Source organism: Podarcis liolepis (genome assembly GCF_965112155.1).
Source record: "Podarcis liolepis genome assembly, chromosome: 17".
In the NCBI taxonomy this organism is placed as follows: Eukaryota; Metazoa; Chordata; class Lepidosauria; order Squamata; family Lacertidae; genus Podarcis; species Podarcis liolepis.
Window position 1 is genome coordinate 8,271,839 of NC_139571.1, and position 25,505 is coordinate 8,297,343.

General features: G+C 46.3%; 1 protein-coding gene across 3 annotated transcripts in view; it reads right to left on the reverse strand.

The window, feature by feature from the left end:
* The window catches only part of DENND1C (DENN domain containing 1C), a 52,387-nt gene extending 37,240 nt beyond the window's left edge, over positions 1-15,147 (reverse strand). For 2 of the 3 annotated variants that reach the window (XM_083482974.1, XM_083482973.1), the window contains exons 1-5: positions 14,980-15,147; positions 11,396-11,460; positions 4,363-4,406; positions 2,645-2,694; positions 1,391-1,510 (exon numbers count right to left, since the gene is read on the reverse strand). In XM_083482974.1, the coding sequence (XP_083339100.1) occupies positions 1,391-1,510; positions 2,645-2,694; positions 4,363-4,406; positions 11,396-11,460; positions 14,980-14,996 (296 nt within the window). In that variant the 5' untranslated portion in view covers positions 14,997-15,147. The remainder of the gene's footprint in view (positions 1-1,390; positions 1,511-2,644; positions 2,695-4,362; positions 4,407-11,395; positions 11,461-14,979) is intronic. The other variant, XM_083482972.1, reaches the window with a different exon arrangement.
* Between the last annotated feature and the right edge of the window lie 10,358 nt (positions 15,148-25,505).

A 25,505-nucleotide genomic window follows, 5' to 3' on the forward strand; every position in this document is an offset into this window, starting at 1 on the left:
TTATAAGTATTGTTTAGGCACCTACTCAGGAGAAACATCAGTCGTGTCAAAGGTGCCACTGACTTGCATAGCCAGGGTGTCTAATTAGAATATTATTATTATTTATTATTTATTGAATTGATATACCACCCTATACCTGGAGGTCTCAGGGTGGTTCACAGAAAAGATCAACATAAAAACCAGAATACAGTGGTACCTCAGGTTACATACGCTTCAGGTTACATACGCTTCAGGTTACACACTCCGCTAACCCAGAAATAGTGCTTCAGGTTAAGAACTTTGCTTTAGGATAGGAACAGAAATCGGGCTCTGGCGGCACGGTGGCAGCAGGAGGCCCCATTAGCTAAAGTGGTGCTTCAGGTTAAGAACAGTTTCAGGTAAAGTACGGACCTCTGGAATGAATTAAGTACTTAACCCGAGGTACCACTGTATATATAATCAAAATAAAACAACCCAATAACAGCCCCCCCCCAAAGAGCCACATTTTAAAAGGGCATAGAGAAGTGAAATTGGCCCCATGCCAACTTAGTGGAGAGGCACATGGGTAACTCTGTGGCAACTGGGCTTCTGCGAGGGCTTGCACCTGCCTGCACTTCTGCTTAGTCCAGCTGTGTGGAACCTCTGCCCTCCAGATCTTGTTAAACTGCTATGCCCATCATCCCTGGCCACTGCCCATGCTGGATGGCGCTGATGGGAGTTGTAGTTCAGCAACACCAGATGTCAGGGTCTGGCTGAACGATGAGGAATGGTGGGAGACCGCAGCTGGGGAACCCCCCAAGGGAACCCCAGGGGAGGAGGGCTCAGAGCCTGGGGACTGGTGGTGGGCCACTGAGAAGTCAAAGGGAGAAGACTGGGAGGGCAGGCTGGATGCTGAAGGAGCAGCAGGGTTTAGTGAGCAGGAAGAGCCTGTGACAGGGAGCAGTTCAGGCTCTGGGGCTGAAGCAGAGGTGGGGGTTTAAGAGGCTGCTGAAGAATCCCAGGAGTCTTCCTCTCCTGCTCCTCTCCCCTGGTCTCCAAGACCGCACAGAATAATGAGGAGAGCAGAACAGAGACCAGGAGTGTGCAGGCACTTGGGAAATATCCAGGAGATGAGGAGAGTTACGGGGGTAGAAGGCAAGGAACCTTCAGTCCTGGCAACTGCTCTATAGGGGCAAGACCTGCTGGGAAGCATTGCTGAGTTGTATGCCATTTCCTTGAATAAAGAGTTAACTTCACTGACAACGGACTCTGCTTCTTTGTGCTGATTTGCATCTGACTCCAGCCCTGACACCCAGTGGGCCAAAACATTTTGTAAGTTTGGGGGGGTCAATCCACACCAAGAAAATGCTTCCCCCATGACATGAAAATTCCCATCCATGAGAAGAGGCTGAGGAAGAACAAACCATCCTACCTGAGGATACACAGGCAGGTGCGGAAGGCCACGGCCAAGCGGCAGAAACCAAAGCGTTGCTTTCCGTCCATATTGGTGAGTACAAAAGTGAAATGTTGGATCGTGGGGCTCTCCTTGACCCTTAACAAAGAAGTGGGGAGACTGGGTAAGGGGGTGCCATTTTGGAGAAAGATTGCAATAAGTTGGCTAAAGCGACAAACTGCTAATAGAGTAGCACATATGCTTTGGTAGGCAAAACCCAGTGAGATGAATGCACAAAAGCAATTGTTTAAATGTCATATGAATGCAGGAGGAGATAATATTCTCCATATAGTCAGGCTGGTAGGCTAAGAAAGAGGTAGCCACAGGTCTATAGCACATTTTTATGCAGAGCAAAAAAGGTGAGTAGGGAAGGGGCATGTAGCATCTTATATCATTGTGCAATGTGTAAATGCTACTAATTTGTTTCTTATTTCCAGATGGAGGCTTCCTATCACCCCCAAACACAAAACGTTTCCATGCAGGTAGTTCATCACATGCAGTTGACGGCCAAAATAACAGGTGCTATGTTGTTCAATAAGGAGATCAAAGGACATACCTGTATGTGGGAACTTCTGACCCCATAATACAGTCGTACCTCGGCTCCTGAATGCCTTGGGAGTCCCAATGTTCTGGCTCCCGAATGATTGAAAACTGGAAGTGAGTGTTCTGGTTTTCGAACGTTCTTTTGGAAGCCAAACGTCTGATGGGGTTCCGTGGCTTCCGATTGGCTGCAGGAGCTTCCTGCAGCCAATCAGAAGCCGCACTTTGGTTTCTGAACATTTTGGAAGTTGAACGGACTTCCGGAACGGATTCTGTTTGACTTCCAAGATACAACTGTAGTTGGAATGGGAGAGAATGGTTTTGCCAATGTGAAGCAGAGGACAAAAAGTTCCCTCCAACGAGGGTAGACTTCTGCAGGTCCATATCTACAAGGGAAACTTGTTACACAAGGATTGATCCTGATCGCTGGGGTGCTCTTCCTAGGTAGGTGAAGGGAGCTACAAACAAAGAGGGGGCTTCATGAGGGTTGCTAATTGACCAGGAGAAAAGTACTGTTGTGACCAACAGCAATTTTATCTGTCAGCAAATAATGCTTCTTGTTGTGTGGCGCACTGCAAATCATATTGCTGCCAAAGGCACCACTTGCAACAGCTGGTTTCAAGAACTGGTGAGCCTAAGCTGCAAGGGTGCATAAAGTGCATGGAGACCCCATTCTTTCAGGCCACCACGTACCTTTCGACATCAAAGGGGAAGCAAAACTTGGGCAGTATCTGGATTGAATCCTACAGGAAGAGAGAAGGATCCTCAGTTATTACAGCCTGAACCCGGCAGACAAACTTAGAGGCACCTTGAGAAAAACCTTCGGTTGGCAAGAAGGAGCCTGCTGCACGTACGGAATGATCTGAATTTACAGCACAATCCTAGGCAGGTCTGCTCAGAAGTGCCCACCCCAGTTCCATGGGGCTGAGTCCCAGAGAAGTAGCACTGCAGCTGTGGCCTCCTTTGCAAGTTGAATGCCAATCATCTGCAAAGCATGCAGTGTTTCCCCACCTGCTTAGAACCAAGAGTGAGGGGGAACTATTGCCCTCCAGATGTTGATGGACAGCTGCTCCCATCATCCTGGACCACAGGACGCCCTCCAGATGTTGCTGGACTTTAAATCCCCACCCTTGGGCTTATATGGAGTGTGTGTGCACCTATCTGCCTGGCAAAGTGCCTAGGGCTGTTTCCAGATACTCCACAACGTTCCTCCAAAATCTCTCCTTGCCACACGCACAGTATTTCACATTTAAGTAAAGGTTGCTTATGCAGCCTTGAATTAGAACAACTTGCCTGGCAGCCATAGGAATTCCATTGGGTAAGTGGTATTTCATGCAAGAGGACTGGCACAGCAGCCAGCTTGCTTTGTAGCCTGCAAATTGAGAATTCTTCTGTGTTGCCAAGTTACTAGCCTACAAGGCAGTGCAAATGGCCTCTGTTTAATATCTTCCAATGCCTTTAGCTTCTAGAAGCTGTTTAATTGCTCCCATTTTATCGTCATGCCAGGAAAAGCTTCACCCGTTTAATTTTTGTGTGTCGGGTTGTTTCCCCAAATCCAGAAGAAGAAGAAAAAGCTGGTGACTCTTGAGCATGTTAACGGAGAAATCTGAGGGCTCCCTTGGACAAAAGACAAGGACACCAGGCAGGAATACCAGAGCAAAACAGCAGCCAGTAGGCTTGGTCTTTATTGAAGACTGTCGCAACAGGACTCCCACCTGCCACAAGGTGGAACAAGATGGAAGCCCCGAACAAAAGAGCCCCCAAACTTTTATTAGCTGCTAATCCCCATGTTACACCCCCCCAAACTACATCACTCATACATCAAGGTTACGTCATGAAAGGGGAGGTCTGGTGGCAGTAATCTGAACATCCTGGACCCTGCCCCATGGTTCTCCTTGCCCTCCACCAAACACCCATCAAGTGTAACAAAAGAGATCTTTCAATTTTCCTGTTTCCCAGCCAAGTTAATCACACCCTTTTGTCTTCATCTGGGTTTGTTATTTCTGGAATGGTTACCTGTCTGGCACTCAGGTATCAGGATGCCAGGGATTATCACTCAGGCAGAGGGGCTGCTGAGTAGCTGAGCTCACATGTCTATATGAATTTCTGAAGTTTTCCAGGAAGGCAGTACATAGGAACATTTATCAGTGAATTGTTACATTTGGTATTGTGCAGCAAAGGCCCTTTGAATAGATAGGAAGAAACTGTGATGAAGTGTTTTGTGGGGACAAATCACAAAAGTCACAAAAGTGATTGTGCTGATTTTGGTAGTGGGCTGCATGTGCATGATATCTGCTGGAGGGGCAACCCGCCCCCCAACCTATACATAAATTCCTGCAACAAGCACATGCTAGCAATGATTTTGGAGTGCAAAGTGGAGTTGGGCAGCAATTGTGCAAAGGGGGACTGACCTGGTCATCGAACTCCGGAGGGAACTGTCTAAGCACTTGAGGATCTGCGCAGGGAAAGAGAGCAGGTCAGCATATGGAACAAAGACATAGCCCATTTCAGATGGATTTATAGGAGAGCCAAGCTTGCTTGGGACAGGCTGCAGGAATCATGATTGCCACTGTTGTCCTCCTAAAGCTGACTGCTTAAACATTAGGAACATAGGAAGCTGCCTTGTTACAGAGTTAAGGCCACTGGGCTCATCTAGCTCAGAGCTGTCTGTACCAGAGGCAGCCAACATGGTTCCAACTGTTGTTGGATTTAAGCTCCCATCATTCACCCTGACCAGGGACCAAGGTGCTGATGGGTGCCAGTGTTCAGCTGCATTTGGAGGACACCCTATTGGCTAGCCTTGGGTTGTCAGTGGCTCTTCCAGACTTTCAGGCAGGAGTCACACTTTTGCTTGCCCCATATTTTGATAGGATTGGATGCCAACTAATTTCCCCAAGTCCGAGAGCTTTCCTCATCGTTCCATGGCTGTGGCTTGGGAAAATCCAATTTTACCTGTTGAATCAGAAGCGCAGAAAGCAAAATACCTCTTTAGCTTGTCTGCACTTCTGATGAGATCTGATTCAGTGGGTCAGATCTGATTCTTGCAAGGAACAGCCATGGAACAGAGAGAAAAGCTCTCAGACCTGGAGGAATTCATCAGTACACAATCAAAATATGGGGCAAGCGAAAGTGGGAATGAGCATTGAATCTGTTGCCATCTCTAAGTTCATATTTATCTCAAAGTAATCTTTTAGAGTCTTTTGGGCCTTACCAATTATTTGCTCATTCCTCAACAAATCATCATTCATTCTCCATCTGTAGGATCCCTGCAGAGACAATTTCATCTCAAAAAACACTGCATTGTGGTCTGAGCAAGTCTTAGGGCATATTTCCACTTGCTCCCACTGTTGTTATTTAACAGAAAAAGGACCCGTTTTCTGTCCCCTGTCCCCGTGAAAGCATGGTTCCTGTTCTGTCTCATTTCTTCCAACCTCTAGAGGAGATGTTGAGAATGCATTTTTGAAAAAATATATGCAATTATGCAAACACACCTACACAAAGTTGTTTAGTTTGCAGCTCCCCCCGCCCTCTCCTGGGTGGATGCATCTTGACAATAATACATGCAAATGCATGCCCATGGACATACAGTTCCCTCTGAGGGTCTGCAGGGGAGAGCAATGCAAAAGGTCCCAGATTCAGTCCCTAATTACTGGTATCTCCAGTTAAAAGGATCAGGCAAAGGAGGACTCTCATTAGAGCAAAATGGGACAGTGTATCACCAGCCAGAGACGCCCAAGCAGACATCTCAAGCTCCATCCTCTTCCAGAACTCTCCCCCAATCCCATGCAAATCAGAGGTTGTAAAATTAAATATTATTTTAAGCAGTTTTATGGTCAGTTCACTAACATCTCTTTGCTCCAGAAGCCCAGTGCACAACTGATTTATCAAAGAGTAAAGGAAGACAGACCTTGTTGTAAGAATAGGATGTTACAAAAACATCTATTTTCATTCGTGGATGTGCTACGAATAGTGCAGTTTCCCCTCCGTTTTGTGTAGTAGTAGTAGTAGTAGTAGTAGTAGTAGTAGTAATAATAATAATTAATAATTAATAAAATTTTATTTATATCCAGCCCTCTCCAGCCGAAGCTGGGCTCAGAGCAGCTAACAACAATAAAATAGAAATCCATTTGACTCCGGGCTCAGAGCAGCTAAAAACAATATAATAGAAATCCATTTGACGAAACCTGAGAGCAGAGATGCCCTAAATGAGAAACCCTCTGTATGACAAACCATGAGGCCCAATACCTTGATTAGCTTTTGGAAGCTACAGTACATGGTTTAATTTTGGACAGGACTGCCTAACTCTGAAACTGGTTTTCAGTGCTAGAAAGCAGCGACAGCTGACAGAAAATGCCTCCAGGCCTTGTGAACATTTCCCTAACCACTGAAGAGGCGCAGCCCCATTGCAGCTGAGATTCGAGGCCTGGCTTCCAGGCATGCACGAGACCCTGCACCTCAGTTGCACAGACTAACCTGCACACATATACACAGGAAGGAGAGAACCGGATGGGACATGATGAAAGAGTTTCATGCTGCCTCGGGCTGCCTCTGGGCAGAGATGGGGTTTCTCCCTTGCCGGCTTTCTTGAGCAGGAGAGCTTAAGCGGAGACTTCCCTTCCCCCTCTCTTTCTTATTTTTAACAACCATCCAACGGTCATTTTAAGCCATCTGGAGAAAACCACAGCAGCAAGGAGGTACATAAATTAAGCACTATCTCTGTCAAATAGGGACACCTGGAACTGGAAGAGGCGCAGGTGGATAGGGACACAAGTTTCCTTACATCAGAGGTTTCCATTCTTTTTTAGTCCACGGCTCCCTTGACCAACTCCATTCTTTCTGTGGCACCCCTGTGGGTCTCAGGAGCCCAGTTCTGTCACCCCTTGCCTGCAGAGCTGGCAGCCTCTCTCCCTCTTTAAGACACCCTCCCTTGTGGAGGGTTCCCCCAGCCTCCTCTCCTCTCTCCTCTCCTTAGGAGTCCTCTGGGCAGCCAGAGGGCTGCCCCTGGTCTCTGAGCTATATCTCTACTGCCCCAAAGAGAGGTGCCTCCTGGTGAGCTTATAGCCAGGTCTGCTGCAATAAGCACCTGTTATGGCCTCAGTGAAGAACAAGAATGAGACTGGAAGTGCTGCCTGAACAAATGCTGGTTCCATAAAGACACCATGTGATTTTTGTCCCTATACCAGGCTAGTTCCAGAACTGGCCCATCCTCTATGAGCCACTTTTAACAGGTGGCTAGAGCCGCTCACCTGCCAATCACCTAGGACCGGATTTAGGTTTGATGAGGCCCTAAGCTACTGAAGGTAATGGGGCCCTTTATATGTCCAGCTGTCCTTTGTCAACAACAAATTGTCAATGGTTTTTGTGTTGAATATATGCTATATGGTACTTTATGGACCTAATAGGTATCTAAAGCCATTTGCACATGTTGCCATGCAACCAGTCCATGCAGAATGAAGGCACCCTATATAGAGAAATGAGCAAACCAGTGATATTTTAGAGAGCAGGCTAGCAGGCGAGGCCCATGACTTACATCACAGGAGCCTACACAACACAAAACACTGTTGCTGGATGTAGGTTTTAATTTATTTGTTTATTATCTTATATTTTGGAAATGTACATCCAGTTTCTTTTTCCTTTAAATTTTTTGGGAGCCCCCAAGAGAGTGGGGGCCTAAGCCAGTGTTTCCCAACCGGTGTTCCGCGGCACACTAGTGTGCCGCGAGATGTTGCCTGGTGTGCCGCGAGATGTTGCCTGGAGGGAGGCGGGCGAGTCCAAAAAAGGTTGGGAAACACTGACTTAAGTTTCTCTTTCAAAAAGGAAACGTGGGTTAAAGCGGCGCCGCCCCCCCCCCACTCACTTTCCTGCTCTGGCTTCCCTAACGGTTTTCCGAGTTGCGTCACTGGATCCAGCCCCCTTTTCCACAGGTGACATGGGGCTGGAGGGAGGGAAAGAGGGCTTAACGTCGCACACAAAGGCAGCCTCCTAGAAGCGCTCTGGGCCGGCGCCGTTTCACTGAAGGCGCCGGAGGACCCCCACCCTCAGCTCCTTCAGAAAGGAAGCCCCGCCCCTCGGCTCCCTACGAGGCCAGCCGCTGCACGCACGCGCCGGCTCGTCATCGGCTCCGTCTGTTTCCAACCCCCCTGCTTGCCTTCGCGCGAGCTCAGTCGGGTCCCTCAGCCGAAGAAGCGGAGCCTCTCTTTGCCGCCTCTTCCTTCTTCCCCGGGTCTCACTCCGGTTTGGGGCTTCCTCTTCCCGCTTTATATTATACTACACCTCTTTCAAGCCTCCTCTCAGTTCACTTGGGACAGCGGACGAGGAGGAGGCCGGCATGTCCGGGCAGCAGCAGCAACAACAGCAGCAGCAACTCCCGGCGACGGCTCCTCAAGCCCCGGGCAACCCCACTCCCTCACCAGCCTCGGCCGCCCTCCTGCTCCACCCGCCGCCGCCTCCCCTGCCGCCGGCCACCTCGGCCCCGCCGCCGCCCCCTCCTCCGCCCGCTATCGCCGCCACCACCACAACAGCCGCCGCCGGTGGACCCCTAGCCTAGGCTTCCTTCCCGCACCCCGCTTTCCGAAGACCGCACACCAGTTGGGCCAGTACATATTCCCCTCCCGTGACTGGAGCGGAATAGCCCTTTCTCTTCTTCCCCAACCCTTGTCGTTGGAGGAGTCCCTCAGTCCCTCGCTTTGCTGCCTCCTCCCCCCCCACCCCCAAAGCTTGGAGGTTCCCCGGCAAGGGGGAGGGGAAAAATTGAAACTTACACTTTCGTGCGTCCCTCCCGGCGTGACGCTGCGCGCTGACGTCACGGGGCTGTAATGGTGGTGTGCCTCGAGATTTTTTTCATCAAACAAGTGTGCCTTTGCCCAAAAAAGGTTGGGAAACACTGGCCTAAGCTATAGCTTGTTTAGCTTATATGTAAATCTTGCACTGCAATCACCCACTGCCCTATGATGTTGTATGATTCAAATTCAAATATATAATTGGAAACACGCTCAGTGCATTCTGGGTTCTTTCTCTCAAGCCCTGGCTTTAAGTTGCAGCTGCAAAAATTCCTGCTGAAAGTGGGGCATGCATTTGGCATTGAATGCAAGTGCAACTCCTGGCAGGCTCTGGCAACACTCCTGAGCTCTGAGCAGGAGCTTGCAGAGGAAGAACCGGGAGCCTGCCGGTTGCTCCTCTGCTTGGTTGCTTTACCTGCTCCACACCTGGTGTCATATGATGGCAGGTGAGGGGAAATGGCAACAAATTACCATAGAACTCAGCCCAGGCCTAACGTGGTCTGCAGGCCAAAGGCTTCTCGTGGCTGTCATAGCAGAACTGAGTCTGTTTCTATTTCAGCAGTTTCTGAAAGCTGCTTTGAGAGCCTCTCGAGGCTGTACAGCGGATATAAATATTATAAATAAATAATATTGCCAAAATTACATGCCCCTTGAGTTTCGTCCCAAGCAGGTACAGCAACGGTAGGCTGTTGGTTGTCCCCCACTGTTGTTGGATGGCCAACAGTCGTGAATGATGGAGCTGGAGTCAAACAACAGTGGAACCTTCTTGGGGTACTGAGTTGTTGGCTAAAGACCCCTCTAGTCTAGTGTCTTGTTCTGAACTTTAGCCAGCCAAATGCTTCTGGGCAGCTCACATTGCTTGTCCCACCCTGGCAACTGGTTCTGAGTGATAAACTTCATCTGAACATAGAAGCTGTATTGAGCTATCCCAGCTTACTCCCATTTAAAGAGCTCTGTGACTTTGTCTAATACTCTTTTATAACTGTCTAATCCAATTGCTATCGCCATCTTTTTCAGCTCCCGCTGAAAACATTCTTCTTTAGGCAGGCCTGCCCAGATGCTTAGAAATGCTGGTGTGAATTTAATCTGTTTTCTTATTTTAACTTCTTGCATGTTTTAATGTATTGCAATCTTCCCCCGATGTATGTCAAGTGATGTAGAAATAAATATATTGCAACCTTGAGATCCATTTGTTAATTATTTGCTGTGCTGTACAAAGAAAGGCTATGTTTTCTCCGTTCTGCATCTATTACCAATCCACTGGCGCTGAGTTGTGATGAGAGAGGGGAGAAAAATGATATTTGGCCCATTCTCTCCACATTGTGCAGGATTTCATTCCACCATGAGAGAAGTTTGTAGGAAGCGCCTTGCAACCAACCCGAAAGTAGACAACCTCAAACCAATTCTAGCTGCTGAGCTAAGCACTTTGACTGCTGTGGCTTCTTTTACTTCCTTTGACCACCACAGGTAGTGGATAGTTTCAAAAATGTCAATCAGCTGACAGTGGCATGGGGGGGGGGGAGCAATGTCCAGGGATTCACCTGCAGCCCCCTCCCTGTGTTCTTCTTAAATCTGCTCTGGAGGGTCTCCCAGCCCTGCAGTGTTGGGGCTGCAGGGACAGAACTGGATGATACAACCCCATGGGCACCACTGGATAGCTCAGTTGTCTAGAGTGTGGTGCTGATAACACCAAGCTTGCAGGTTTGATCCCTGTATGGGGCCAGTGCCAGATTTACATATAAGCTAAACAAGCTATAGCTTTGGCCCCACTATCTTGGGGCCCCCCAAAATATGTAAAGGGGAAAAAACTGGATGTACATTTCCAAAATATAAGATAAAAACAAATAAAACCAGCATACAGCAACAGTGTTTTGTGTTGTGTAGGCTCCTATGATGTAAGTCATGATCTCTACCTTCTAGCCTGCTCCCTAAAATATCACTGGTTTGCTCATTTCTATATATAGGGTGCCTACATTCTGCAATTTATAATTATTAGTAATTTGCATCATATATTTACACCTATTATTATTTCATGGTTTAAAAGTTTCTAGAGACTAGATTATGAGTCTTTATAAATTGTGTTTCTAAAGGAACTTCTGTTATTGCCAAATGCCAATGTGTTTGCAGTTTGTTATGAATAAAAAATCATTTTAAGTTAGAGCTTAATAATGATTTCACTATTAATAGACTTCTTCTTAATTCAGTTCAACAATTACTTTGACAAAATACATATTTTGTTATGGGCAAATGGCTTTAGATACCCATAAGGTCCATAAATTACCATATAGCATATATTCAACACAAAAAACAGGGACAATTTGTTGTTGACAAAGGACGGCTGGACATATAAAGGGCCCCATTACCTTCAGTAGCTTAGGGCCTCATCAAACCTAAATCTGGCCCTGGGGGCATCTGCATATTCCTGCACTGAAAGGGGTTGGACTGGGTGAGTCCCTTCAAACTCTACAATTCTATGATTTTGTGATTGGGATGTGGATGAGATAGTAGTGAGGCAGAAAGGGAAAGGACTCACTTTTGACTTGGGATGGTTCTCAGCCCACTTTCCCCCAGCAATGGCTACCTGGAGCCTCCTAAAAATCTGCCCCACTGATGCATAAACATCCCACCCCAAGAAGCACCATTTCCCGCCATAAATGAGACTCACCATCTTCTGCAAGCGTTGGACAGGCAGCTTCAAAGAACAGATCAAATATTTTCTGAGGATTTTCCCTGAAGAGAGAGAAGAGAGACCAAGGAACTCAGAGCTGGTAAGAAGAGGCAAGAAGAAGAGCTTTGAGCAGACCCATGGATTTATTGGACAATATTGACAAGGATAGGGACGCGGGTGGCGCTGTGGGTTAAACCACAGAGCCTAGGACTTGCCGATCAGAAGGTCGGCAGTTTGAATCCCCGCGACGGGGTGAGCTCCCGTTGCTCAGTCCCTGCTCCTGCCAACCTAGCAGTTCAAAAGCACGTCAAAGTGCAAGTAGATAAATAGGTACCACTCTGGCGGGAAGGTAAACGGCGTTTCCGTGCACTGCTCTGGTTCGCCAGAAGCAGCTTAGTCATGCTGGCCACATGACCCGGAAGCTGTACGCCTGCTCCCTCAGCCAATAAAGCGAGATGAGCGCCGCAACCCCAGAGTCGGTCACAACTGGACCTAATGGTCAGGGGTCCCTTTACCTTTTTATTTACAAGGATGGAGAAATGTCTCTCTCTGTATGGGCAAAGCACCAACGAGTTCTGGCAAGAAGTCACAGATCTCACAATATTTTGATGAGTTCTCATGAGCTCCAGAAAGAAACCACTGCTGATGCCTGTGCTGCTTCTCCACTGCTGGTGAAGGTGGTGGGGTGGTTGGGGCACTAATGGGGTCACAGCCTCATGGGTTTCTCATGCCTGACGCAGTGGCCTCACCTCACCTCATGGGTGGGCCAGGCTCCTTCTCAATTCCTCCTCCTCTCCAGCTTTCTTCCCCAGATCACCAGGACCCTAAAGCTCTCTCTCTCACACACACACACACAACTTTCTGCCTCTCATATTCCCCCTCATTCCTCCAAATGCCACCCTTACCCTCCATTAATTCCATCTGCCCCTGCTTCTCCTTTCTCTCCTGCCACCATCACCAAAGAATTAAAACCACCACACACCGAGAGACCCTTCTCCCAGCCCAGTCTTCCCTTAACCCGTGCAATTATTTGCTACAGACGTCAGCACCCCTCCCCCCTTCCTGCCCACTTCTCCTTAACCCACTCCTGCCTTTAGACCTTTGGGAAACAGCCGATGGAAATAGTGTGATGACGAACTAGAACAAATATAGTATATTCACACACACATACTTCCTGTGATACTGAACTCAGGTGGTGAGTACCGACAGAAATAGAGCCACTGAGAGATAACAGGGAGATATCTGCATGTTCTGGTAAACTCCAAGGTTTGCAGAAGTATTTTTTTAATAAAAAAAAAAACAGACAGACCCTAAGGCATCCCTCCAAAAAGATCCCCTCCCATCCCAATGAGGACTGGCCATGCTCAAGAGCCTCAGAATGTTGCCTGTCATGTTGGAAAATAAAAGCAAGATTCTGGGTTGTAGGGGAAAGAGGAAGGTGTGGCAGACTGGCAAGGGCGTTGATCAGGCGGGAGGTGAGGAAATACTGCAACGTTTTGCCACACATCCTATGTTTGTGGGTATGCATTTTTAGTGCTGGTGCTGACCTATAAAGCCTTAAATGGCTCAGGACCACAATACCTCAAGGACCACCTCTTTCCATGTGAACCTACCCGGACCCTGAGATCATCTTCTGAGGCCCTTCTTCATGTGCCGCCTCCTCAAGAGGTCCGGAGGTTGGCAACACGAGAGCGGGGCCTTCTCTGCAGTGGCTCCTCATCTGTGGAATGCTCTCCCCAGGGAAATTCACCTGGCACCTTCATTATACACCTTTAGGCACCAGGCAAAATGTTCCTTTTTAACCAGGCCCTTGGTTGGTCTGATTTATATCCTATGCCCTTGTAAAATATGGGTTTTTTTGTGTGTGTGTGTGGGGGGGTTATTATTGGTTTCTTATTTTTATTTTGATTATATATATTGTGGTTTTATATTTTGATTTTGTTCTGTGAACCGCCCTGAGACTGCTGGGTATAGAGAAGTGTATAAATTCAATAAATCATCATGATCATCATCTGATTCCCAACGTTCTGTGACTTCAGCGTGATCAAACTGAACCAAAAATGATAGAGGCAAACTTAATTCTTAATAGCTGAAGTCTCCAGTCTTGCATCTCCATATAATATATTTTAACAATTTGTAAAATAGGTCCATCTCTCTGTAAAGTTAACACTTCAGAGTCTACTTTCTCTCCTTCATATCAGTTTGGTTAATTTGTCCATTTATATCAGCTCCAAGCAGTTTAATAACGATTCCCAATTAGATGCAGGTTGCTGAGAGTGCCATATTCTAGCATCTAGCCCACTCTATCTTTCCAACTTTAAACAGGATCTCTGTACTAGTAGTTCCTAAGCCTATATCGTCCTTATCCTCAGTCACATAAAACAAAAGCAGCATAGGAGTTAATCTCAAAGTTTCCCCTGTCAGATCAGATATACACCATTTGTCTCCAAAAATAGTGGCTATTTGGCACTTTGCCTGCATGTGCAGAAGGTGTGTATTCCCTGATCAGGTATATGCATGGTTACACATGTTCATTCTATTATTTTTGCCTTTTCCTTGCAAAATGGTGCTTATTCATAGTTGTTGTTTTCTGGATCAATGAAGCAAAAAAATATTTCATTCCTGCGGTCATGAGGGTGCTGTGAGTTTGAAATGTGAAACTGCACATGCTCAGAGTATTTCCTTTCTTACATCAGAGTTGCCAGACTTTAGTTTGTTTTGCTCCAACATGTCAGGAATAAAGAGGCAATTGGAAGGCATGAAATGGTAGACTGGGGTGGGGCAGAAATGTTAATTGTGCCCTCGCAACTGAAGCAATAAACAAGTCTGTGTGCACCTAAGTTATATGCAGCCTATCTGAAGTACCTGAGCTGAATTTCATGCCAGGAATGTTGTGCCTTGGAGATACCAGACTGAATAATATTTCTACTATTCTTCCTGGTTCTCTCTGGTTAAAAAGTGATATCAGGTACCAGAACTGGTAAAGAGAATCTGGAAAGTAGCTGCCATTTAGAACAGACATTATATCATCAATGGCATCACCAGAAAACAAAATGTGGAAAGAGCAAAGTCCCTTGCAGGAGATGACCTTTGTTACCATGGCCAGCTTCTGAAGACAAATAAATGACTATCCTATCTGTTCCTATCCTACCAGTATTTTCTGTGATGTCTTGGCTCTTGTAACCCAATGGCTGTTGATTCTTCAAGAATCCCACCGCACACAATGACCTCCTAAGACAGGAGTGGACAACTGTGAACCTCCAGATGTTGAACTCCAATGTCCATCAACTCCTGCCAGCATGGTCACTGGTAATAATGGAATAATGATAATGGAAGCTGTAGTCTAGCAACATCTGGAGGCTGTTCACCCTGGACCTAAAACAGTTTACAAGCCAAGAGATTTCCATGCACAGCCATCTGGAGAGCTGTCCCATAGCATGTCCTCCAACATTGCAAGGTGTTCTAGTGGGATGCAACTCTCAGGTCAGTTGGAGGAGGAAAAAGTTTCAGGTAGATCCTGATGGAAGAATTAAAACTGAAGGAAAGTGAAGGTGAGCAGGCTTTGCAGCCCATGGTCTTACTTGATCCGGGATCCCATCGTCCTTGGCTCATTCCATCACATTGTCATCTGCTGAAGCACCACGGCGGACTATCTTTCCTTGCATCTGAACAAGTGGACTGAAGCCCTGAAAAGTGACAAATCTCTCTAGGGCTGAGTCTGGTGCATTAAAAAGAAAAAAAACACACATGCAGGGCATTTCCTTTGTGGCTTTTTGTTAGAGGAAGTATGAGGCCTGTGACCGCCTTAGCTCACTGCTAGGGTGGAAGTTTGGGGGGGAGGGGTGCTTGTTGCTTGAGTCTTGCTCTTTTCTTTTTGCTGTTTCCTTTCCGAGCTCACCTGAACCTTCAAGCAAGGTTAGTGGCAGATTCCGGGAGGCGAGCAGAATTTTGGATCTGCTTAGGCCTTTGACCAAAGGGAAAGGAGGAAAGGGATGTTTCTGCTGGCAGTACAGCCTTTCTCTACTCCTGCTTTTGTGGTGCTTGGAGGCATTTAGAGAGTTGCAAGGATCGTTGCCTGCATCCTCTTTGTATCAGCACAATTACCTCCTCCCAGTGCTTTTGGATTGCTGACTGGATTAGCCTTTGGTAACTGGTGGCTACTAGCTACTGCACACCCTTCTTGTGTGGGTGTGAGAAAGGAGAAACAGTGTGGCTGTCTAAATGTAGCCAGAAAAAAGAAGGAAGTCCACATTTTTGCAGCTGGCTGACAAGAAACAGCAGGGAGGTGGGGGCTGTATGCTGTTGTACGGTATGCTGATGACAACGTAGTGCGCGCACGCTCAGAGGATGACCTCCAAACCATCCTAAATATCTTTGCAGAAGCTTACGAAAAGCTTGACCTATCACTCAACATCCAAAAAACCAAAGTGCTGCATCAACAAGCACAAAATAACCCCTCTGCAGTGCCACAAATCCAACTCAATGGTGTAACGCTGGAGTCAATCACTTCTCCTACCTGGGCAGTTATCTTTCCACAAGGGCCGATATTGACGCCGATATTGATGCCGAAATCCAGCATTGCCTGAGCTCTGTGAGTGCAGCTTTCTCACAAATGAAGTGCAGAGTGTTTGAGGACCGGGACATTCGCAGGAAAACCAGTGGCGTAGCGTGGGTTGTCAGCACCCGGGGCAAGGCAAGTAATTTGCGCCCCCTAACCCGTGGATTTGCGCCCCCTAACCCGTGAATTTGCGCCCCCTAACCCCCAGATGTTGCGCCTGGTGCCGCCGGCCCCCCCTGCACCCCCCACGCTATGCCACTGAGGAAAACCAAAATGCTTGTTTACAAAGCTATTGTACTACCAACCTTACTGTATGCTTGCAAAACATGGACCACTTATAAATGCCAGTGTACTGTAAGAAGCAAAGATCACCAGTGTCGAAGCAGTGATTCTTCAACATCAACTCTGATGGTGTTTCCTGCTTGACAGGGGGTTGGACTCGATGGCCCTTGTGGTCTATTCCAACTTTATGATTCTATGATTCTAACTTTGTTGGACTGGTCATGTGTGGAGAGAAAGGGAGAAACATGCTAAGAGGAAGACATGTTTGGCAAACCCTCACCATGATCAACCCTCAACTATGTCCCCACTGTGGAAGGATGTGTGGATCCAGAATTGGCCTCTACAGTCACCTACGGACACACTGTTAAGACTGTGTTCATGGAAGACAATCTTTTTTTAAAAAAATAATTTTTATTGATTTTTTTTTAATGCAAAACATCCATCTTACATATAATATATTAAAACCAGTTGGCCAAGCTGGCCTGAGACTTCCCTCCTCCTCAAGAAATGGTTTTCCTAATTTTACTCTAATATTGCATTTTGTTATTATTATTACCCTTAAATCCAAATCTTAAATACACCATTTAAACATCATATTGATAATAATTGATATCTCTAACCTTACAAAACTTCTTGTAGCCCTACTAACAATGTCAATTGTTTACAATTGTCTCTCAAATACAATGCAAATTTATTCCAGTCTTTCAAAAAGGTCTCGTCCTGCTGGTTCCAAATTTTCCCAGTTAATTTCGCCAATTCGGCATAGTCCATTAACTTCATCTGCCACTCTTCTTTTATTGGGATCTCTTCCTTCATGGAAGACAATCTTACGTGGCTACGATTGATTACCAAAGAAGAAGAAGATCTGAGGAAATGATGAAACTTATCTATTCACGCTGTCCTGCCCAGCTTGTCAAACAAAAAGATGTGACAATTGTCCTTTTAAGTAAAATGACCTAGTAACAACTCCTGAAACTTCCTGCCACAGGAAGATGTAGAGAGTATGAAATGGCACAATTAGAACCACTTGGTAACCAGCCTTTGCTCAGCTGCTTTGCTTGCTAATAGGAATTCATGCTTCCTCAAGGAGTCTTACTCACTAAATTTGTTATGCACTAAGCTTGGATCCTAGATCAATAGGCAAGTAGGATCCTAGAATGCAACAACTGATTGGCTTGCAGGAAAAGACCAGTCAGGCTCCAGGAGGGAAGCAGAATCAGCCAATCATTGCATTGGTGAATCATAACAGAACTAAAGTAGAATATGCCACTAACACATTATTATTGTGTCAACTACATGTTGCAGAATATGCCCCAATAAAACATCAGTCTGGATGTGGCTGAAGTAATCTTAAGCAGGGTTGGATTTAGGTTTGATGAGGCCCTAAGCTACTGTAGGTAATGGGGCCCTTTATATGTCCAGCTGTCCTTTGTCAACAACAAATTGTTGCTGTTTTTTGTGTTGAATATATGCTATATGGACATTTATGGACCTAATAGGTATCTAAAGCCATTTGCACATGTTGCCATGCAACCTGTCCATATATACCGTATTTTTCGCTCTATAACACGCACCTGACCATAACACGCACATCGTTTTTAGAGGAGGAAAACAAGGGAAAAAATATTCTGAATGAAACAGTGGACGTATCATTTTTGTGCTTCATGCTGTGGCCACAGACATGTGATCTGATGGTGAATTTGGGGTGACCCAATGCAAAAATCCTGAGAATCCCTGTAACCACTTTTTTGCACCACTGCAGCCCCAGGCATGATTTTTGGGGGGCAGGCTGTAGCCATGGACATGCTATGTGCTCTGATGGTGAATTTTGGCTGACCCAATGCAAAGATCCTGAGGATCCATGTGGATCCATGCTTTGTAACCACGTTTTTGCACCATTGCTTTTCCTCTCTTCTTGCCTGGAGGGGAGGGGCTTTCCCTGCTCTTTGTTCCGTTTCAGCAAACATAGCAACGAAACAGAGCGGGTGGGCAGTAAGACCCTGAGGCAGAATGCAGGAAAGCTGCCACTTCCTCTTCTTGCCTGGAGGGGAGGGGCTTTCCCTGCTCTTTGTTCCGTTTCAGCATTCTGAAGCCCGATTTGATTTTTGTCTGATTTTTCGGCTCCAGGGACCACACATTCGCTCCATAACACGCACAGACATTTCCCCTTCCTTTTCAGGAGAAAAAAATCTGCGTGTTATAGAGCGAAAAATACGGTATATAGAAATTAGCAAATAGGAGCCTACACAACACAAAACACTGTATGTAGGTTTTATTTTATTTGCTTTTTATCTTATATTTTGGAAATGTACATCCAGGGTTTTTTTCCTTTAGAGAGTGGGGCCCGAAGCTATAGATTGTTTAGCTTATATGTTAATGCGGCACTGATCTTAAGTATATTTTACTGTAGCAGTGCAGCTTGTAAAATGTTGGAAGCTTAAAATAAAAAGTTGAGGACCATGTGAATGAATTATGGATTGGAGTGGAATTAGTTTGTTTTTGGAAGTGGAACTTGAACGGACTCTATTTTTGAGGCGAATTGGAATGGGTTCTTCTTTTTAAAGAACTTTCCCAATATTATCCTTAATTCTGCAGCTTCTCTTCTCCACTGACTTCCTGACAGGCAGACGCAGAATACAATAAAACACATAGGAAAATGTGTAAACGTGAGTTGGTTCTGCATCTCGTTGCAGCCTGTGGCTGTAAGTATTTCGCACACTTTGCTTCTGCCTGTTATGTTGGAAAAGGGGAGGAACATATCGTTAGCAACAGCTCTCTGGAACGGCATTAAGCTGCTGCCATCTGTGAGCAAGAATTGGCGCACGTGCTCGAAAGGGAATGTGAGGTCATGGGAACGCTTACTACATGTTGGGACAAAATCCCAGGCCGGCTGTTGAGCAGCTCACTTCCCAGAAGCCAGGCTTTTGAAAATATTTGTACTGAAAAAAATACAGTCAGGGTACAAGAAGCATCACAGTGGCCTAGTTCTTAGGGAGGTAGCAAACCTGTGCCAGCCTGCAGATGGGAGCTCATATAACGCAATGCCTGCCCCCTCTATATGCAGAAAACAAGCATGTCAGGGGGAAAGGATCAGTGCCTAGCTGTCTCCTGGACATGCTAATTTGCTATGCACTGTTTGAGTTCTTTTTAAAATGGAGGTGATTTTCCACTTGCAGTTTACAGCCAGGTTAGTAATACGAGGGAGAATTGGGCCAGAATCTAAGGGGTAAAAATCTTTTTAAAAATCTTTTTAAATTGAGAAACTGTCCCTTTAACTTGTGAAGGTATAAGGAGGAAACTTATAGGCAATATTCCACATAATCCATTTGCTCACTGGGGGAATCACTTGCTCCCACCTTTTCAGTGTTATCATTATTATGACTAAAGAATACCTAGGTTGGACCCCTGAAAGCAACATGCAGTAATTTAAACACTTTAATATTTACTTGAACACTGCTGATGTTTTGATGTCAAAATTGGGATTTGGCTTTTGCTGCTCAGCTCCCCATGGGACTCGGAGTGTCCTAAGTCCATGATCAGTCAGAGAAGAATGGATGGAGACAGAATATTATTGAGGGGAAGTGTGTGGAACAGGTCTCGGTGTTTCGATTTCTGGGAATGGAGTTGAGAGATGACCTAACCTGGGGAGAAAACAGCAAAGACCTGATGAAGAGAGCACAGCAGAGGTTATATATTCTGAGACTCCTCCGGAAAAATAATCTCTCAAAGGACCTGTTGATGGCATTTTACCATTGTACTGTGGAGAGTGTATTAACTTATGGTCTGTGTGTGTGGTTTGGGAGCTGCACGGTCAGGGAAAAAACAATGCTGTACAGGGTTGTAAAGACTGTGGAGAGAATAATTGGGTGCACTCTTCCTACCTTGGATCAAATCTATGCTTCCAGGTGCCATAAGAAAGCTGCAGAGATAGTGCGGGATAGTGCACACCCCGGAAATGATCTCTTTCAGCTTCTGCCTTCTGGAAGAAGGTACAGGGTTATAAAGACTAGGACAAGCCACCTGAGAAACAGTTTCTATCCAAATGCGATTTTGGTTTTAAACACAGTGTAAGGTAGTCTTTATGTGAGTATATTGTATTTAATTATGGGGTATTAGAGTTTTTAGGAGCTAACCAGGCTGGGATAGTTGGGATAGCAGGCTTGTTGGTTTTTGAATGTCTGGTGTAGATTTTTTCAATTTTGTTGTTCTGTATGGGGCAATGACAATAAAGATTATTGTATCATATTGTATCATATCCAGTGGAAAGCAAAGCAGGCTTTTATTTTTCTGTTGCAACAGAGTTCCCTCTCCTCCTTCCAAGGAAGGAGAGACTCTGAGCAAAAGTGTGCAGGAACCTTTAAAGACTTTTGACATTGCCCCAGTGGCGTAGCGTGGGTTGTCAGCACCCGGGGCAAGGCAAGTAATTTGTGCCCCCTAACCCGTGGATTTGCGCCCCCTAACCCTAATCCCCAGATGTTCCGCCCGATGCGGCCGGCCCCCCCTGCACCCCCCACGCTACGCCACTGCATTGCCCACCTCACTTAGCCAAAGACCACCCCAAAATCATCATACATACATCATAAGAGGTGGTCTAGAGCAGAAATGCTGTCTGCCAGGATACCTGTTAAGGTCGCTGATTGCATTACCTGGGCAGCCTGGCCATTCTTTTGTGATGGTTAATACTTTAGTTCCTGAATCCAGGTCACGGGCTCATCCTATTCATACACAAACACGCCTTAAGACAGGATTTGTAAGCCAAAAGACAATGGGAAGGCTTTCCTCATTTGCCTCCCTTACTGCAGAGGAATATTTGAGGTCATTGGGAGAGTCAAAATGGCTTCAGGATTGTTTTCCTGTACTGTTTCAGCCTCATGGTTTATATCTTTAGATATGTGTGCATTTATGAATATTTATTTTATATTTGAGACCTTTGAATTCTTATAGCAATTTAAAACAACTGTATAATGTACTGCATTTGGGTTTTGGCTGTTCTGTATGGATTTTACATCCTCCCACCTCCGTTACCCTCCTTTGCTACAGTATTTCTGGTTACAGGTTTAATTGTCACAATGTCAAAATCTTCCCAAAGTGATGATCCAGGCATAGAATCATAGAATTATAGAGTTGGATGCGTCATTCCTAAACAATTAGAAAAGGGCAGGAATAAAAGTCATCTGAATAAACCGAGGGAGCTAATTTCTTGGCTCATACATGTTCTGCAGTTCCAGCTAGTCTGCCATTCTCCATGTTACCCATCAGTCAGTCAGTCAACCTTACTGCTGGCAACATCGCTGCCCGACCTCCCCCACTCACCTCCCCCCCCTCCACCTCTTTCTCCCTTTTCTTCCTAATGTCTTTCAAATCAGAACCAGTGAAGGTGGTGAAGGTCCTGTGTGAGTGCCTGGAGGTGGTTGGAGGATGGATGGCAGCTAATGGATTGAGGTTGAATCCTGACAAAACAGAAGTAATGTTTTTGGGGGACAGGAGGCGGGCAGGTGTGGAGGACTCCCTGGTCCTGAATGGGGTACCTGTGACCCTGGAGGACCAGGTGCACAGCCTGGGAGTCATTTTGGACTCACAGCTGTCCATGGAGGTCAATTCTGTATCCAGGGCAGTTGTTTACCAGCTCCAGTGAGAGCCAGTGTGGTGTAGTGGTTAAGAGCAGTAAACTCATAATCTGGGGAACCAGGTTCGCGTCTTCGCTCCTCCACATGCAGCTGCTGGGTGACCTTGGGCTAGTCACACTTCTTTGAAGTCTCTCAGCCCCACTCACCTCACAGAGTGTTTGTTGTGGGGGAGGAAGGGAAAGGAGCAGTGGCGTAGCGTAGGTTGTCAGCACCCGGGGCAAGGCAAGTAATTTGCGCCCCCTAACCGTGGATTTGCGCCCCCTAACCCTAACCCTAACCCCCAGATGTTGCGCCCGGTGTGGCCAGCCCCCCTTGCACCCCCCACGCTACGCCACTGGAAAGCCGCTTTGAGACTCCTTAAAGGGAGTGAAAGGCGGGGTATCAAATCCAAAACTCTTCCATCTGGTACGCAGGCTGAGACCCTATCTGCCTGCAGACTGCCTCGCCAGAGTGGTGCATGCTCTGGTTATCTCCTGCTTGGACTACTGCAATGTGCTCTATTTGAGGCTACCTTTGAAGGAGACCCGGAAACTGCAACTAATCCAGAATGCAGCAGCTAGACTGGTGACTGGGAGCGGCCGCTGAGACCACATAACACTGGTCTTGAAAGACCAACACTGGCTCCCAGTACGTTTCCGAGCACAATTCAAACTGTTGGTGCTGACCTTTAAAGTCTTAAACGGCCTTGGTCCAGTATATCTGAAGGAGCATCTCCACCCCCATCGTTCTACCCGGACACTGAGGCCCAGCGCCAAGGGCCTTCTGGTGGTTCTCTCACTGCGAGAAGCCAAGTTACAGGGAACCAGGCAGAGGGTCTTCTCGGTAGTGGCTCCCGCCCTGTGGAACGCCCTCCCACCAGATGTCAAAGAGAACAACAACTACCAGATTTTTAGAAGACATCTGAAGGCAGCCCTGCTTAGGGAAGCTTTCAATGTTTGGTGTATTACAGTATTTTGATATTTTGTTGGAAGCCACCCAGAGTGACTGGGGAACCCAGCCAGATGGGCGGGGTATAAATAATAAATTGATTTTTTTAAAAAAAATGTCTCAACAAATGAAACTGATCTGTAAAAAATGTTACTTGTGGGGAAAGAGAGAGAGAGACATTGCACATACTTTTGTAAACCAAGAAAATCTTTAATAAAAATACATTTTTTTAAAAAAACCTTACTGCTGCCTAGCGCTAAATTTCTCTTTTGCCAATGAAACTAACCATCACCTGTTCATAGCCATGCTGGAGAAGTCCTTTGTACGAATGCAATGAGAAAGGGGTGTGAGGTGGACCAGGCCTTTGTGTGAAGAGTTCGCCCAGGTAGAACATTTTTTTCCTGTTCCTCTGCTCCTAACCATTGTTTGTCTAGATTGTGTGGGATAACCAGCCTCATTTAATCAACATGCTTAAGTCTAATGAATGCATGAAGGGGTTAATATCATAGGTCAAACTGTCCTGCCAAGCTTAGCTAGGTTGCTCCCTCTCACCTTGGGAGGAAAATAATCATGCTTATTCTTTCCTTCTCAATCTACTTGAGAAGCAGATGACTCTCGCAAGCCACTCTTGAATTCTATGCCAATAATTTAGGCACCATCACCAATGTGACTAAGTCAAGTTTTACAGACTGTGCAACTTTTTTGAATGCTGTATGGAAAAGCACATGAATCGGACCTTTGAAGAATCTGTAAGTAAACCAATTTTCAACTTACCAAACGTGTGCTCTTTTCCTATGCTGGGGAAAGAGGGAAATTCGGAACTCACAAGGGCATATTTTAAAGGTCTAACAGCCTATATCCCCACACTTTGCTTTGCTGCATGTTATCCGATTTTAAATCTCTGCTGGGGTCCTCTCACCTACCTGAATCTTGGCATGCAGGGACTTCTCCTTTTATACCTATATTTTCCTTGCACCGACAGATTGTTCACGGCTTTTTTGAAGTCACTGGGCACATTAAACTCACTGAATTAAAGTTGTTTTTTTGAGCAGATCAATGCCTTAGAGCTGATGCAATTAAAAGGAGCAGAGAGATATGAAAAATCCCTTCAATTCTGTGCATGTTATTAAAATGTGATCAGTAATGGTGAGTATCACTGTGTTCTGTTAAACAGGCCACTTGGGGGAGCACCACATGCCAGCATAATGGAAACTGAGAAACATCAGCTAAGGCTAGTCTGCAAATAGGAAGTCATGGAGGGTGGGGGTGGCTGAATTAGTCATGCAAAATATGGGTGAATCACTTTCCCCTCTGAGCGCTGCTCCTCAGGGCTGGGCACCTCTGCTATGTCACAAGAAACCCTTCAGTCTTTAGCGATTACATCAGCTTCTGCAGCATATCCGATCATCTAAGGAGGACTTGCACAGAAAATCCTCCCACTGACTTGTCCCCTGATGCTTTTGGATTTTCTTTCTCAGGATTGCCTTTTGGTGTTTTGCCTCTGCCTTGAAAACTGAGCTGACATACTAGGTCCGTCTAATAAAAGCAGAGAACCATAGCCTACAGGTGGTGCCCATTCTATCCTTTCTAAGCCACACAAAGGGGCCCATTGTGATGCTGGAACACTTCCATGGAGCGGGTGAATCGCAACGCTCTCTTCATTCAGAAAAAGCTGGCATCCTTACACGGGTTAGAGTGCCAATATAATGCAAATGGAACATTTGGATGAGAGGGCAGCATTCTTGAAGCGGCACGGAGTAGAGGCTAGAGATCAAGGGAATCCACATTGGCCTAGGAAAGGTCATTGAACAAGTCTGTTCTGGTGGAAGCCGGCAGCAAACATGTAAGATGGCTTTCTCTAAGTGTTTGTTTCTTCGGCAGTTGCCTGGGAACAGCACCTGTTTGGCTGGTGTAACTTCCCCAGGTTATAACAGCCAAACGTATCCCAACTGAGGCACCTTTTAAAGACAGTCAGCTTTGAGCAGTTCTAAAACACAGGGAGTCACTTTTGAGCAGCAAGAGACCAGGATCGTCTTTCGCACATGCAAAGATCCGCCCAGCGTCCCCAAATTTAGTTTAGCCACCCCCCAAATTAACTTCTACAGTGGTACCTCGGGTTACAGACGCTTCAGGTTACAGACTCTGCTAACCCAGAAATAGTACCTCAGGTTAAGAACGTTGCTTCAGGATGAGAACAGAAATCGCGTGGCGGCAGCGGGAGGCCCCATTAGCTAAAGCGGTACCTCAGGTTAAGAACAGTTACAGGTTAAGAACGGACCTCCAGAACGAATTAAGTTCTTAACCTGAGGTACCACTGTATTGAGCTTTTTTGGGGAGGGGGGAAACCAAAGTTGTTGATCTATTTTTAGGGGGGCGAACTCAAAGTTGTTGAGCTTTTGGACGGGGACTGCTCACCTGTAACAATGACACAGCAGAAAAGACTGCTTTTGTTTCCTGACTCAGGAATATTTGACGCTACAGAGCGAGGGAGGAGGGGGCAGGGACTTTCGCTCCATTGCTTTGCACTGCCGCCAATCAAGAGGGACAGTAGGTATACATTTGGCGCCTCCCAGAATTTGGCACCTGGGTGCCCCGTACCCCTTGCACCCCTGGGTAAAGGTGGCCCTGCAACAGACATAGGCAATCAAGGCAAATCCACCCCACACCTACCATGTCGACTCACCGCAGCACTATTTTTCCATTTAGGAAGAAC